Genomic DNA, 14972 nt, shown 5'->3' on the forward strand with positions numbered 1-14972 from the left:
TAATGCCCTTTAAATTCAATTCTGCCATTTAATTAATCACAAGCCAACCCGAGACATTAAAACGAATCATTGAGAATCTGGGAAAAACTTCAGTTGAAAGTGTGTACGGCCGTTAACGCTCAACCGTTAATGGTTGACGACCGTTAACAGACATTGAGATCTAACAGCAAAAGATTTGAAAATAAAAAAAGTTTAAGAAATCCTGTCAGATGTTTGTGTGTTGAATGCTTATGTATTATTATTATTATTATTATTATTATTATTATTATTATTATTATTATAAAAAAAAATGAAGCGCTAAGCCTGCGTGAGAATAGTTGCGTTCATGAGATTAGATTCTGCCGGCGAAACGGCTAGTTTGTGTACCCCATATCCATCCTGTGGACAGTGGCTAGTTTGTGCACCCTATATCCATCTTGTGGACAGTAGCTAGTTTAGTGCGCACACCATATCCATCCTGTGGAGGGTAGTGCAAGAGCATATGGATACCCAAAGTGCTAGGAACTAGGCCCCGAAAGGATTAACAGAAGTACATCTGGATTTATAACTATAGATCACTTATCTGTTATCTTATATTCTTTAATAATAAATCTTGATATTTCACCTAAGTTATTATGCTGTCTCTATATTCTTCAATAAGTGGACAATTAACCACTTAAGTGTTTAGGATAGTGATGACATGCCTGGCCATATTTTTTGCATTTGGCTTTATCTGTGGTACATGAGAGAGGCGTGGAGGACAAAGGAGTACATGACATGGGAGTTGAGATAAAGGAGTACATGTCAGTTGGGTGGAGGACAAAGGAGTACATGAAAGGGGAGTGGATGATGCACATGGCAGGGGCGTGGAAGGAATGTATTTAGTAGGGGCGTGGATGACAGGCATGTCAGAAGCATGGATAATATGCAGGGTTAGGGCGTGGATGGCATACACAGTAGATGACATACATGGTAGGTGTTACTGCTTTGATATCGTAACTTAAATAAAATGTTCCTGGCTCCTAAAGGCTGCTCACACTGCTGTCTAGGGGTTATACAAAACCGTACTGCGTAACAGTAGGTATGTGGATGACATACATGGCAGCAACGTGCATGACATTGCAGGTACGTGCATGACATTGTAGGTACGTGGATGACATACATGGCAGCTACGTGGATGACACTGCAGGTACGTGGACGACATATATGGCAGGTACGTGGACGACATACATGGGAGGTACGTGGGTGACATACATGGCAAGTAGGTGGATGACATACATGGCAGGTACGTGGGTGACATACATGACAGGTATATGGATGACATACATGGCAGGTACATGGATGACATACATGGCAGGTACGTGGGTGACATACATGACAGGTATATAGATGACATACATGGCAGGTACGTGGATGACATACATGGCAAGTACGTGGATATCTCACCGTGAACGTGATGAACGAGGGAAGGCAGCAGACACAGCAGCAGCAGTAACAGCGTCGTTGACCAACACATCATCCTGCCAACTGGGGGAGAGAGAAACTATTAACATTCATCATTACCTCAGCCTCGTCAAAAAAAAAAAAAAGCGAAAATAATTTTTGTCTAACTGAAAAGTACCCATAATGCAGCATCCTGACTCGGTAAGTGATATAATGAATAATAATTAATAATCTATGTTTCCATAAAGTATACAAGTGATATAAGATTAGTTAACATGATAGGAATATTTTACAGAATACCTCGAGTTATGCAAAGCGTCTCGACCAGCCTTAAAATTAACATATAACCATTGCCCAAGGGGGAAGCACTAAACCCGTAGGATTAATCAGCGCCAGTTGAGGGGGGAGATATGGAAGGTATTCAGGCTTAATTCAGGGAGCTGGAGTACAGATCCAATTCCCTAGATCAAGAGCCCCTCACCAGCGTCAAGTAACCTTCCTTGAGGAGGGGGAAGAAGATAAATATATGAACTATACTGTAGAGTAAAAAAACGTAGTAGTACGTAAACTCTGAATTAGTGGATAAAATATTCACGAGTAGGCTACTGAGACTACACCATGTTCATAGTTTACACACATAGGCAATAGTTAAGTAACTTTATTGCGAAACGTTTCCCCTACACAGTAGGCTTCTTCAGTCGTGTACAGAAAGTAGGCAGGAGCAGCAGAGATGTAAAGATGTAATCAGTCGTAAATTTGAGGTTGACAGTCCCTCAACCTGGAGAAGACTTCAAGGGTGATGGACTGATTACATCGTCTTCACGTCTCTACTGCTCCTGCCTACTTTATGTACTCGACTGAAGAAGCCTACTGTGTAGGTGAAACGTTTCGCCTACACAGTAGGCGAAACTATTTTGATACTCGCACCATGTTCATGTTTTTAGAAGAGCGACTTCAGTGGATGATCATTGCTCATTAGTAATTACTGTAAAAGTACGAGGAAAGTGGAATACAAAAGAGGATGGTCTCGTGAATGATACTGATAAAATGAAAAAAAAACGGATGGTTAGTGAGAAAGATGAATAATTATTGGAGAAAACGTTGCACAGAGTGAGAGTGGTGAAAAGAAAGTCGAAGAGGTACTGTGAGAAATTAAATAAATCGGTGCTAGAGTGTGAAGCAGAGTTTGTGCTCAAAGTAGAGAGGCGCACTTGTAATGATGATGCATTCACAGAGTTCATGTCGTGTAAGACTTTCAGTATAATGGTGGATTTAGCTACAGCAAGGGATGCCCACATAAAAGCACTTCGTACACACTCTGGCTGGTTCAATATGACTGTGGACTTTGAAGTTGCAAGGACGTTATTTCGATTCCCTGCACTCCTTGTAATTTTTTGCATTCACGATTTAGAGATCTTACACACGTGTTTGTAATATATATATATATATATATATATATATATATATATATATATATATATATATATATATATATATATATATATATATATATATATATAATCACTGCAGACTATAAATGAGATTTTTTCAAATCTCATTTCATTCACAATTATAAATGCTGTTCCTCCTTGCACTTGTCATTCTCTTTCTCCTAGAGTCATATCCGCTGAAGACGATTACGTACATAATCATGATGGTTAGCATAATTTCCAAAATTGTGATGATGTCTGGTATATCTTCCTTTTCATTTAACTTATGGGATTTATTCGTTACTTTCACTGGCGTTCCTTTATCAAATCACGATGCCAAGCAGTGAAATGTATATGTATGATCCCTACAGGCTTCGTGCTCCTTCAATGAATTTCAGAGAGTAATGGGGAAGTACAGTTTTGTGTTAAAATGCTGGGCAAGATGAAAAGTTGTGCAATGTCAATCTTATTCTCTGGAAGGGAAGCTTGCAGCTGTCTCCACGTAACTTTAAAGCTGTGTGTGTTACTTGCCGGATGTCAAAGGTACTTGATAGACACTTGGTCTTTGTGAGGAAGGGGGCTTTTTTTTTTGCGTGCGCGTGTGTGTGTGTGTGTGTGTGTGTGTGTGTAGTAGTAGTAGTAGTAGTAGTAGTACTAGTTGTCAAAGGCGCACTTGTCAATAGACACTTGACATGTTTCGTGTGTGTGTGTGTGTGTGTGTGTGTGTGTGTGTGTGTGTGTGTGTGTGTGTGTGTGTGTGTATGTGTGTGATTGCACAGGGGTCGAGGCTTAGCTTTTGGCCCCGCCTTCTAAACCACTTTTCAAATGCGTCACTGCTAATTTCTGGCTACTTGTACTGGTTTGCGTCCACCGCTTCCCCATCAAAATCATTCAACTTCTCACCCATTCTGAGACTAAAACACTCCTATAAATTCCTGTGCTTATTTCTGTCTTCAGTTTCCACCTGTACTTTTGATCCTGGTCCTCTGTATTCAAGTCTGTCTGCTTTTACGACGTCAATTCCTCTAAGATTTTTACATATTGCAATCATGTTTTCTCTCGTCCTTATCCTTGTTCAAGACTGTCAAGCTTAACTCCGTTTTAAGTTTTTCTCTTAGAGCATTCCTTTTTTCCGGTACTTGTTCGGTTGCAAATCTTTGGACTTTTTTCGAGCTTCTGCTCGTGCCTGACCAGGTGTGGGCTCCATCCTGGTGCTGCATACTCAGTGAATAGCCTAAAGTATTTAGTATAAAAAGTTCTAAAGGATTCTTTGTCGAATACTGTTTTGAGGTTTGCAAATCTTGCAAATGCCTCTGATATGTGACTTACGCAATTTTGCCGATATGCCGTTATATTTACTACCAGGACTGTTGTCGCTCACCATTCACTGTAGCTTCTCTCCGTCTTGCTGTGTCAGGTGCGCCCTGACCTCCAAATCGCACGACCTTACATCTGTTTGAACTGAACTCCAATAACCACTTGCTTGACTACATCCGCAGACTGCTGAGACCTCCCTGGTCCTTATCAGTGTCATTTCCTCTTCTTATTCTTCTCTTCCCTGGTCCTTATCAGTGTCATTTCCTCTTCTTATTCTTCTCTTCAGTTTTGTATTGTTTGCAAACAGTGACACAAAGACTCCGTCGCTTCTGGTAAGTCGTTGACATATAACTGGAAGAGTAACCACTCATTTCTATCTTCTATTCTGCTGTCTCGTCCCATTTGCTGTCTTGCATCTTTCAAGTAATTTTTCCCCAGCTAGAACACTACCGTTTATCTCTGTTTGTTCCTCTAATTTCTGGACTAACCTATAATCCTCCCAACTCTCTTTTATCCTGTGACTGTTACAGAACTTCATTAACTTCCTAAGGCAGAATATTCCTTCTTAAATCTTTGCTGATTTTCTCTAAAGCATCTTCTCTCCAAAAGCTCAAATATCCTTCTCTTTACAAATATTCTCTATATTTGAGAGTATGCATATTAGAGATTCTGGTCTGTAATCTATTTTCACCTGTCTGTCCCAAAATTTTTATAAGGAGATCCTGATGGACTTTTTACAATTTTCTGACAGTTAACCGGAGTGGAGAGATTGGATGACGATGTTGGATCACACAGTGTTTCTGATCCTTCTCTCCGTACCCACATGTGTGGTTTGCAGTGGCATGTGTGGTTTGCAGTGGCGAAGTGTTTTGCAGTGGTGCGTGTCGATTGTAGTGGTATGTGTGATCTGAAGTGATGTGTGTAGATTGCAGTGGTATAAGTGAGAACTTGTGTTCAGATGTAAGTAAAAGGAATGTATTGATGCAAGTCTTACATAGCATAAACCAATAAGCTTACTACAGCGATCCACTACCCTGGTAACGGTGGGTGTAAATGTGAAGGTAATCAAACGGTTTAGGCTCAAGAGGGTATACCACAATCCTAATTTCATATCCCAATCTCACTTGCTAAATCTTGCTGATCAAAGGTAATAACCTAGAGGGTAGGCTTGCGTCCTCCCCCAAACACAATTACTTAGCACTACATTTGTATATGATCTATCTCGTGTCTGGCAACACGTCTTTAGGTAGCTGACCCGTCATAGTGAAGCTATAGGCTGTTACAGCCTCTGTAGGCTTGCCTAGTATGAGACTATATGTCTCCTACTATGCTTCATTCGTGCGACTATTATTGCTTGTCTCTAAATAACAAAGGCACAACACCGTGATTGGAACAATACGACGTTTCGGTCTGACTTGAACCATTTACAAAGTCACACTAACTTTGTAAATGGTCTAGGTCGGACCGAAACGTCGTGGTAAGCTCCTCTCTCCTATGTCCGGGTTATTTGTGTAGTGCTTGTCTCTGTTTTAGCTTCTTTGATTTTCCCCCCTTTTATTAGTACTTCGTTCATTTCGTAAAATAATAATTTTCTTCAATTAAATCGCTTCACATATTCAAAAACTCCCCCAAAAAGACGAAACTGCGATAACCTTGAAGTCTGTTTTTCTGCCTGTTAAACACGTCGATAGGTATCAAGTTGTCACCTTTAGTTCACCTCCAAGGTTGAGTCAGTCCAGATTATTATTAATCACATATACAGATATAACACCACTATCACATTTAAGATACTTTCTATTTATCGCTTTTATTTCAAGAACAATATGGTCTACTAGTTGCTATAAACAATTGAATAGGTCGACAATCTGCGGAAAATAGCAAAAAATAATCACTGGTGATTTATGGTGCATCCTAGTAGGTGTGTGTTTTATTACAAATAAAAAACTGGATACATCTGCAGTGTTGTTTCCTTATTCTATATGACACTTACAAAGTGAGAACAAAAAAATAGCTATTTCTCTGTCATATTCTATCACGCAGGATGGGGTTCACACATGATTTTGAAATCTGTCAGCCTGAGCTGAGAGACTTCAGTGGGGCAATAAGGATATCATCAAGCATTTAAGCAAGGCTTCATCAGCTATGGCAGCTTTAGAGGTTTCCTTCTAGCACAGCTGGAGTTACTATCACTGAGGAATTGTCATCTCTCAGGATAGCCTATCCCATCAGTGTTTGTGTGGGTTTAAAGGGATGGAGAGGGGTTTATTGAAGGGGGAAGAACAACTGTGTGTTGCCCCGTAGTTACATCAACAGCCAAGGCATCGTTTATCAAATTTTCTCAGAAGCTTCCCCTCAGTCTCATATATCACGGCATATTGGCTTTTCCCTCACCTGCACCTTCCTCACCCCTCACCCCGCAACCACCATCCCCCGTCACTGCACCTTCCTCACATCTCAAGCACCACCACCTCCCCTTAGCTATATCTTCTTCACCACCACCACCACCACTACTACTACTTAGAACACCAACACTACCCCTTACCACCACCTCCCTCACTATCACCACCACAACACTACTCCTCACCTGCGCCTTCCACACCACCACCACCGCCACTCGCCAATACATCACATACCACCACGGCTGACACCACCTCTACCACTTTAACCTCTCTCCTCCCCTCCCTTCCCCTCTCCTCCCCTCCCCTCACCTCTCCTCCCCTCCACTCAAAGCAGGTGTGCCCCGCTCACCTGGTATTGATGTATCGCTTTATCATCAGCAACTTAGTGGCGAGACGTCACCATGATATTAGAATATTAGCTACCAAAACACATCGTTAATTTGAAAGACTAACAAGCATATTGTTATTTGTAATTTCTTTGAGAAGCGCTAAACTTGTGGCCAAACCAAGTTGTATATACATCTCTTAGTGTATATAAAACGACAGATACACTCCTGGGACAAGAAATAAAAAAAAAGCTGAGGGAGATCATAGAGAATATAAGGGAAAGGGTAGCTAGGGCAGAAACAATGAGGGAAGAATAACAGAGGAGTCTGGAAATAAAAAAGAAGGAAAGACACAAATAGAGATGGTCTCCTAGGATGGGGGGAGCTGAGGTCGTTGGAGATAGAGCTGAAATGCTGGAGACAATGAAATCTGCAAGGAAATAGAGAAGCTCACTGATGATCTGTCAACTCCAGAAGCCTGAAGGAAGGGTCAGGAAAGAGATGGAAAGACTAGGAACGGAGGTTATATTGATTATCAGGCGCACTGAAAGAAAAAGAGCAGAGGGGAAACTTTCGAAGGTTCAGGTTTTTCCAAGTCAAGCAATGCCCGATCAAACCTTCTGTTTACATACATTTTCGAACAGGACCCTAAGCAAGAAGCCACGCCTGAATACTGTACTGTTACATGTGTGTGTATAACTTAATCAGGACAGGGTGATAATGGAGAGGGAATAGCCAAAAAAGCATGTGAAAACCCATCACAGTGGCAGACGATGAGACAGGAGGGAGCACTCACCCTTAAGAAACTACTCAAGGCACATCCGCAACCTGCTTTCTAGTTGGACCAACTCAAGGCTGTTCCAATTTTCCCCAACACCAACACTAAGATCAACCTTTCCCTTCCCTTCCAATCTTATCCCTGACTCTTTCTCCTGTAATGATGTACTCACTAGCCTTACCTCCACTCCCCGCTCTTATCAGATTAGCACCGTGAAGAAAAACTTAAGACAACACAAACCAGTATGGCACAAAATGCTGAAGGATTATCAAGACTAATGAGTTGAAAGAACAAATAAAAAAGGCAAACACAGACATCATAACTATCAGAGACATAAGTTGCTCAAATGATAAAATCTTCAATATCCTCAGCAGCACATTAACTGATAAGGAAAGATAATGGAAACAGGGGAGGCAGAGGAGTGGCACTGTTAGTCATGTATCACTGGAGTTTTGAAGAGATGAGTGAGATAAACAGACATGAGGCAATTGATTACATGGCCTCGGTTAAGATTTGAGAATCCATAGTAGTTGTAGTAATATACAACCCGCCACCCAGAGAATAAGACACCAAGAGAGAAAAACTGAAGACAACAAAGCAGTTGACACTAATACATGGGAGATCACGAAGGTGGAGCGCTAAATTGATAGAAGTAGCCAAGTTGTGTCGGTATGTTAAAGTCAAGACAAGGGAGAACGAGCGAGCGAGGAAGGATGACGAGATGAGCCGGAAAGACTGGCCAAAGCATTTACTGCAAGGGCATTTGACTTACGAAATAGAACATGCGAACCCCTGGGCGACAATGACTTTACTTGGGGTACCCTGTTGAACCAAACGATGAGGACAGAACGGCAGATGGAGGGTGTGAGAAGCAAGACTTTAGAAGAGGTAATTTCTAAAGGATAAGGGAATTTCTGAATACAGCACGGTGGGAAAGGGAACTGGATGATGGCGTACGTAGATGGAAAGTGCCAGGAGACATTGAAGAACTTTATACCAAGAAGATGAAGAAAAATAGCAAAGGCACCGAGAGCCCTTGGGTCAACAAGAGATGCAGAGAGGAGAAAACAGAAAGATATAAAGTCATGGAAAAACTACAGAAAGCAAAAATCAAATGAGAACAGAGAAATGACCAGATCAGCCAGAAACGAATATGTAAGAGAAAAGAAACTGAGAGAGAACTTGAGAATGACACAGCAGCTAAGGCCAAATTCGAACCAACACTGCTTCAGTCACATAAGAAAGACAACAGTGGCCTGTTGGCAAAAGCTCTCGCTTCACACGGTGAGTGTCCAGGTTCGATTCCCGGTGAGGGTTGAAACATTGGACATGTTTCCTTACACCGGTTGTCTATATTCACCCATCAGTGAAATATGTAGCTGGGTGTTATGGTCTGCATAACAAGCGGCTTTCTATATCGTACTATGTCACTGATGTCAGCTAGGCCTGTATACCTTGTACATGTATTATTATTATTATTATTATTATTATTATTATTAAAAGGACAGCTTTCTTCTAGGAGCGAGGAGAGCTCAAAAAAAGACAAGAAAGTCAGTGAAGTATTGAACAATTGATTTAATGTCCCCAATATCAGGAACACTAGGGAAAAATGGCATACCTACAGGTATTGGGCACTATACACGCCAGGAAAATGGTAAAAAGAAACTTTTCATGGAGCTGGATACATCAAAGGCAATGGGATCTGACAAGGAGTCATCATGGATTCTGTAAGTAGGAACAAAAGAACTCTCCGGACCACTAGATGTGATTTACAGAAAGTCAGTGGACACGAGACAGTTGCCAGTGATCTGTAAGGCATATAATCTAGTCCCTATATTTAAGAAAGAAGATAAACAGAGGATAATCAGACGATTGGTGAGAAGTGGTTTCTTAAACAATAACCAGTATGGGCTCAGAGATGGCATATCTTGTCTTACCCACCTCTGACAAAGTAACAAAAGTGAGACAGGAGAAAGGGGGTTGGGTGGATTGCATTTTCTTAAAATGCAAGAAGGCATTTGATACTATACCCCACAAGAGACAGGGGTTAAAACTTGAGGGGTAATCAGGTATAACAAGGAATGTTTTGTGGTGGATCATAGAGTACCTTAGGGGAATTAAGCAAAGAGTGAGTGTCTGGAAAGAGATGCCCGAACAGGGATGAGTAATGAGCAGGGATCTACAATGATTGCTATTAAGACCAGTACTGGTTCTGTTTTTTTTATGTGAATGGCGTATTAGAATGGACTGAGTCAGATGTATCTCTGTTTTCTGATGTTCATCTAATAAAAATAGTTGTGGACAGGGAATAGCTACAAATGAATCCTGTGAAACTGCAAGTACTGCTCAAATAAGTGATTACTTGAATTACATCCCAGCAAATGCAAGATTACGAAGATTGGAAAAGGGAAAAAAGACCGGGCACGGAGTATAGAGTCGGAGAATAGGCTGCAGACCTCACGCAAAAGGAAAGACTAAGGGATAAACATACTGCATCATACGTAGAATATCGCCAAAGGCTTAAGTCAGCCGAATAACTTCTGCAGTTAATGCTCTTGTGGCAAATCTAAGAGTAGCCTTCAGGAATCTCAACAAAAAGTCATTCTGGGCAATTTATGCAATACATGTCAGGTCCATCTTAGAGTACGCAGCATCAATATGGAACCCACATTTGAAAAATATGTTAAGAAACAAGAGAAAGGGCAGAAGTATGCTACAAGGCTTATTTCAGAGCTAACGAATGTGAGTTACGAGGAGAAGCTAATGGAATCTAATATAACGAAACTGAAGGACAGATGAACCAGGGAAAACATGGTAACGACATACAGAATACTCAGAGGAATTGGAATGCACAGTGATAGTAATATACTGACACCACTTTATAAACAAACCGACGGCTGTGTGGGTCAAAACGACATGGATTCGAATCCTCAGCTAGTCGTAGTGTTGTTATTGAGTAATACCACCCGTTCGTAGTTACAATAATATATATATATATATATATATATATATATATATATTTATATATATATATATATATATATATATATATATATATATATATATATATATATATATGTATATATATATATATATATATATATATATATATATATATATATATATATATATATATATATATATATATATATATGCAATAAGATCACAGTAAACAGGTGATTTCAAAATATGCAAAACAACCACTCTGAAAGAATAGAGACATTCCAAGCGCTTTCGTGACTACTCACATTATCAAGGAACTATCAGATAGTTCCTTGATAATGTGAGTAGTCACGAAAGCGCTTGGAATGTCTCTATTCTTTCAGAGTGGTTGTTTTGCATATATATATATATATATATATATATATATATATATATATATATATATATATATATATATATATATATATATATATATATATATATATATATATATATATATATAAGCGACTATTGGCAGAAAGGTGGGCTAGTGCAAAGGTGAGTAGTGGGGGGGGGGGGTTGAAGACGGTTGGAATAGTTTTAAAAATGCAGTATTAGAATGTGGGGCAGAAGTTTGTGGTTATAGGAGGGTGGGGGCAGGAGGAAAGAGGAGTGATTGGTGGAATGATGAAGTAAAGGGTGTGATAAAAGAGAAAAAGGTAGCTTACGAGAGGTTTTTACAAAGCAGAAGTGTTATAAGAAGAGCAGAGTATATGGAGAGTAAAAGAAAGGTGAAGAGAGTGGTGAGAGAGTGCAAAAGGAGAGCAGATGAAAGAGTGGGAGAGGCATTGTCAAGAAATTTTAATGAAAATAAGAAAAAATTTTGGAGTGAGTTAAACAAGTTAAGAAAGCCTAGGGAAAGTATGGATTTGTCAGTTAAAAACAGAGTAGGGGAGTTAGTAGATGGGGAGAGGGAGGTATTAGGTAGATGGCGAGAATATTTTGATGAACTTTTAAATGTTCAGGAAGAAAGGGAGGCGGTAATTTCATGCACTGGCCAGGGAGGTATACCATCTTTTAGGAGTGAAGAAGAGCAGAATATAAGTGTGGGGGAGGTACGTGAGGCATTACGTAGAATGAAAGGGGGTAAAGCAGCTGGAACTGATGGGATCATGACAGAAATGTTAAAAGCAGGGGATGATATAGTGTTGGAGTGGTTGGTACTTTTGTTTAATAAATGTATGAAAGAGGGGAAGGTACCTAGGGATTGGCGGAGAGCATGTATAGTCCCTTTATATAAAGGGAAAGGGGACAAAAGAGATTGTAAAAATTATAGAGGAATAAGTTTACTGAGTATACCAGGAAAAGTATACGGTAGGGTTATAATTGAAAGAATTAGAGGTAAGACAGAATGTAGGATTGCGGATAAGCAGAGAGGCTTCAGAGTGGGTAGAGGATGTGTAGATCAAGTGTTTACATTGAAGCATATATATGAACAGTATTTAGATAAAGGTAGGGAAGTTTTCATTGCATTTATGGATTTAGAAAAGGCATATAATAGAGTGGATAGAGGAGCAATGTGGCAGATGTTGCAAGTATATGGAATAGGTGGTAAGTTACTAAATGCTGTAAAGAGCTTTTATGAGGATAGTGAGGCTCAGGTTAGGGTATGTAGAAGAGAGGGAGAATACTTCCCGGTAAAAGTAGGTCTTAGACAGGGATGTGTAATGTCACCATGGTTGTTTAATATATTTATAGATGGGGTTGTAAAGGAAGTAAATGCTAGGGTGTTCGGGAGAGGGGTGGGATTAAATTATGGGGAATCAAATTCAAAATGGGAACTGACACAGTTACTTTTTGCTGATGATACTGTGCTTATGGGAGATTCTAAAGAAAAATTGCAAAGGTTAGTGGATGAGTTTGAGAATGTGTGTAAAGGTAGAAAGTTGAAAGTGAACATAGAAAAGAGTAAGGTGATGAGGGTATCAAATGATTTAGATAAAGAAAAATTGGATATCAAATTGGGGAGGAGGAGTATGGAAGAAGTGAATGTTTTCAGATACTTGGGAGTTGACGTGTCCTGCGGATGGGTTTATGAAGGATGAGGTTAATCATAGAATTGATGAGGGAAAAAAGGTGAGTGGTGCATTGAGGTATATGTGGAGTCAAAAAATGTTATCTATGGAGGCAAAGAATGGAATGTATGAAAGTATAGTAGTACCAACACTCTTATATGGATATGAAGCAGCGAGGAGACGGTTGGAGGCAGTGGAGATGTCCTGTCTAAGGGCAATGTGTGGTGTAAATATTATGCAGAAAATTCGGAGTGTGGAAATTAGGAGAAGGTGTGGAGTTAATAAAAGCATTAGTCAGAGGGCAGAAGAGGGGTTGTTGAGGTGGTTTGGTCATTTAGAGAGAATGGATCAAAGTAGAATGACATGGAAAGCATATAAATCTATAGGGGAAGGAAGGAGGGGTAGGGGTCGTCCTCGAATGGGTTGGAAAGAGGGGGTAAAGGAGGTTTTGTGGGCAAGGGGCTTGAACTTCCAGCAAGCGTGCGTGAGCATGTTAGATAGGAGTGAATGGAGACGAATGATACTTGGGACCTGACGATCTGTTGGAGTGTGAGCAGGGTAATATTTAGTGAAGGGATTCAGGGAAACTGGTTATTTTCATATAGTCGGACTTGAGTCCTGGAAATGGGAAGTACAATGCCTGCACTATAAAGGAGGGGTTTGGGATATTGGCAGTTTGGAGGGATATGTTGTGTATCTTTATATGTGTATGCTTCTAAACTGTTGTATTCTGAGCACCTCTGCAAAAACAGTGATTATGTGTGAGTGTGGTGAAAGTGTTGAATGATGATGAAAGTATTTTCTTTTTGGGGATTTTCTTTCTTTTTTTGGGTCACCCTGCCTCGGTGGGAGACAGCCGACTTGTTAATATATATATATATATATATATATATATATATATATATATATATATATATATATATATATATATATATATATATATATATATATATATTATATATACACACACCGAGACACACACGACCGTCAGTGTGTATATAAAGTGGTGTCAGAATATTACTAATTTCAGTATATTTCTAAATGAATATTCAATGCACCATAATGTCAATTTTTAAAAATCTTAAATTTAAGAAACTACATATTACACATTAAAACTTATTTATTAATAATAGTAATTATTGAATTGTACTTATAACAAGTGGCAGCAGAAGTATTATTTTTTTAATAATAATAACAACAGCATCACCAAAACAGCATCAACAAAAGAGTACCAGCAAAAACGGTATCAACAAAAACAGCATCAACAAAAAACAGCATCAACAACAATAAAAACAGCATTAACGTCAACAGCATGAACAGCAGCAGCATCAAGAGCAAAGGCATGAACAACAACAGCATCAACAACAGCTTCATGAAACACAAAGTGAGGTAGCAACTGGGACCACTAAAGAACACCATCAGGTCTAGAGACCTTGTCAAGTGACCATCTGACCAGGAGAACCTGTCAAGTGACCATCTGACCAGGAGAACCTGTTAAGTGACCATCTCGTCAGGAGAACTTGTCAAGTGACCATGACCATGGACCCTGGAGCGTGATGCAAGGGCCCCAGAATGTGATGACGGGACATAGCGCTATATCCTAGAACGTGACGCAAGAATTCGGAAACGTGACGCAAGAACTACGAAAAGTGACGCAGGGAGAGCGACAGGTAAACCCCGACATTGCACACTAAACACTCAACTTACACCTGGGAAAGGGCTCAGGAACGTGCTTGAGGACGTTGACGCAGCGATCCCCCGTCGCTTACGTCAGGAGCGATCGTCTGTGTTCCTGTGAGCCTAGGCTTCCATCCGAAGATATATATATATATATATATATATATATATATATATATATATATATATATATATATATATATATATATATATATATATATAAGAAAATATGAGCATTAGTGGATTAGAATGTCCACATGGCTTATCATTGAGCAGAGAATGAGTATACTCAACCTGATCGAGAATTTCAGTATCAACTTGTAGAACACTGCGATTGATGGACGAACACACGATCCAGTGAGACGATTCATCTCCCCTCCCTCCTAGCCTTCCTATTGACTGATACCAACGAGTTTCCGAATAAAGATTCTATGCTGCATAAGTGTCTCATCTTTATGTGCTTTTTCTGGTCATTCACATATACATACATATGAGATAGTATATATATATATATATATATATATATATATATATATATATATATATATATATAATATATATATATATATATATATATATATATATATGTATATATATATATATATATATATATATATATATATATA

At 39.4% G+C, this 14972-nt stretch overlaps 1 protein-coding gene across 1 annotated transcript in view; it reads right to left on the reverse strand.

Moving 5' to 3' along the window:
• LOC128695921 (zwei Ig domain protein zig-8) overlaps positions 1–14972 on the reverse strand; it is a 77678-nt gene that overhangs the window by 34353 nt on the left and 28353 nt on the right. The window contains exon 2 of the mRNA XM_070093057.1: positions 1426–1506. Coding sequence (XP_069949158.1) covers positions 1426–1498 — 73 coding nt within the window. The 5' untranslated portion in view covers positions 1499–1506. The remainder of the gene's footprint in view (positions 1–1425; positions 1507–14972) is intronic.

Source organism: Cherax quadricarinatus, chromosome 41 (genome assembly GCF_038502225.1).
Source record: "Cherax quadricarinatus isolate ZL_2023a chromosome 41, ASM3850222v1, whole genome shotgun sequence".
Lineage (NCBI taxonomy): Eukaryota > Metazoa > Arthropoda > Malacostraca > Decapoda > Parastacidae > Cherax > Cherax quadricarinatus.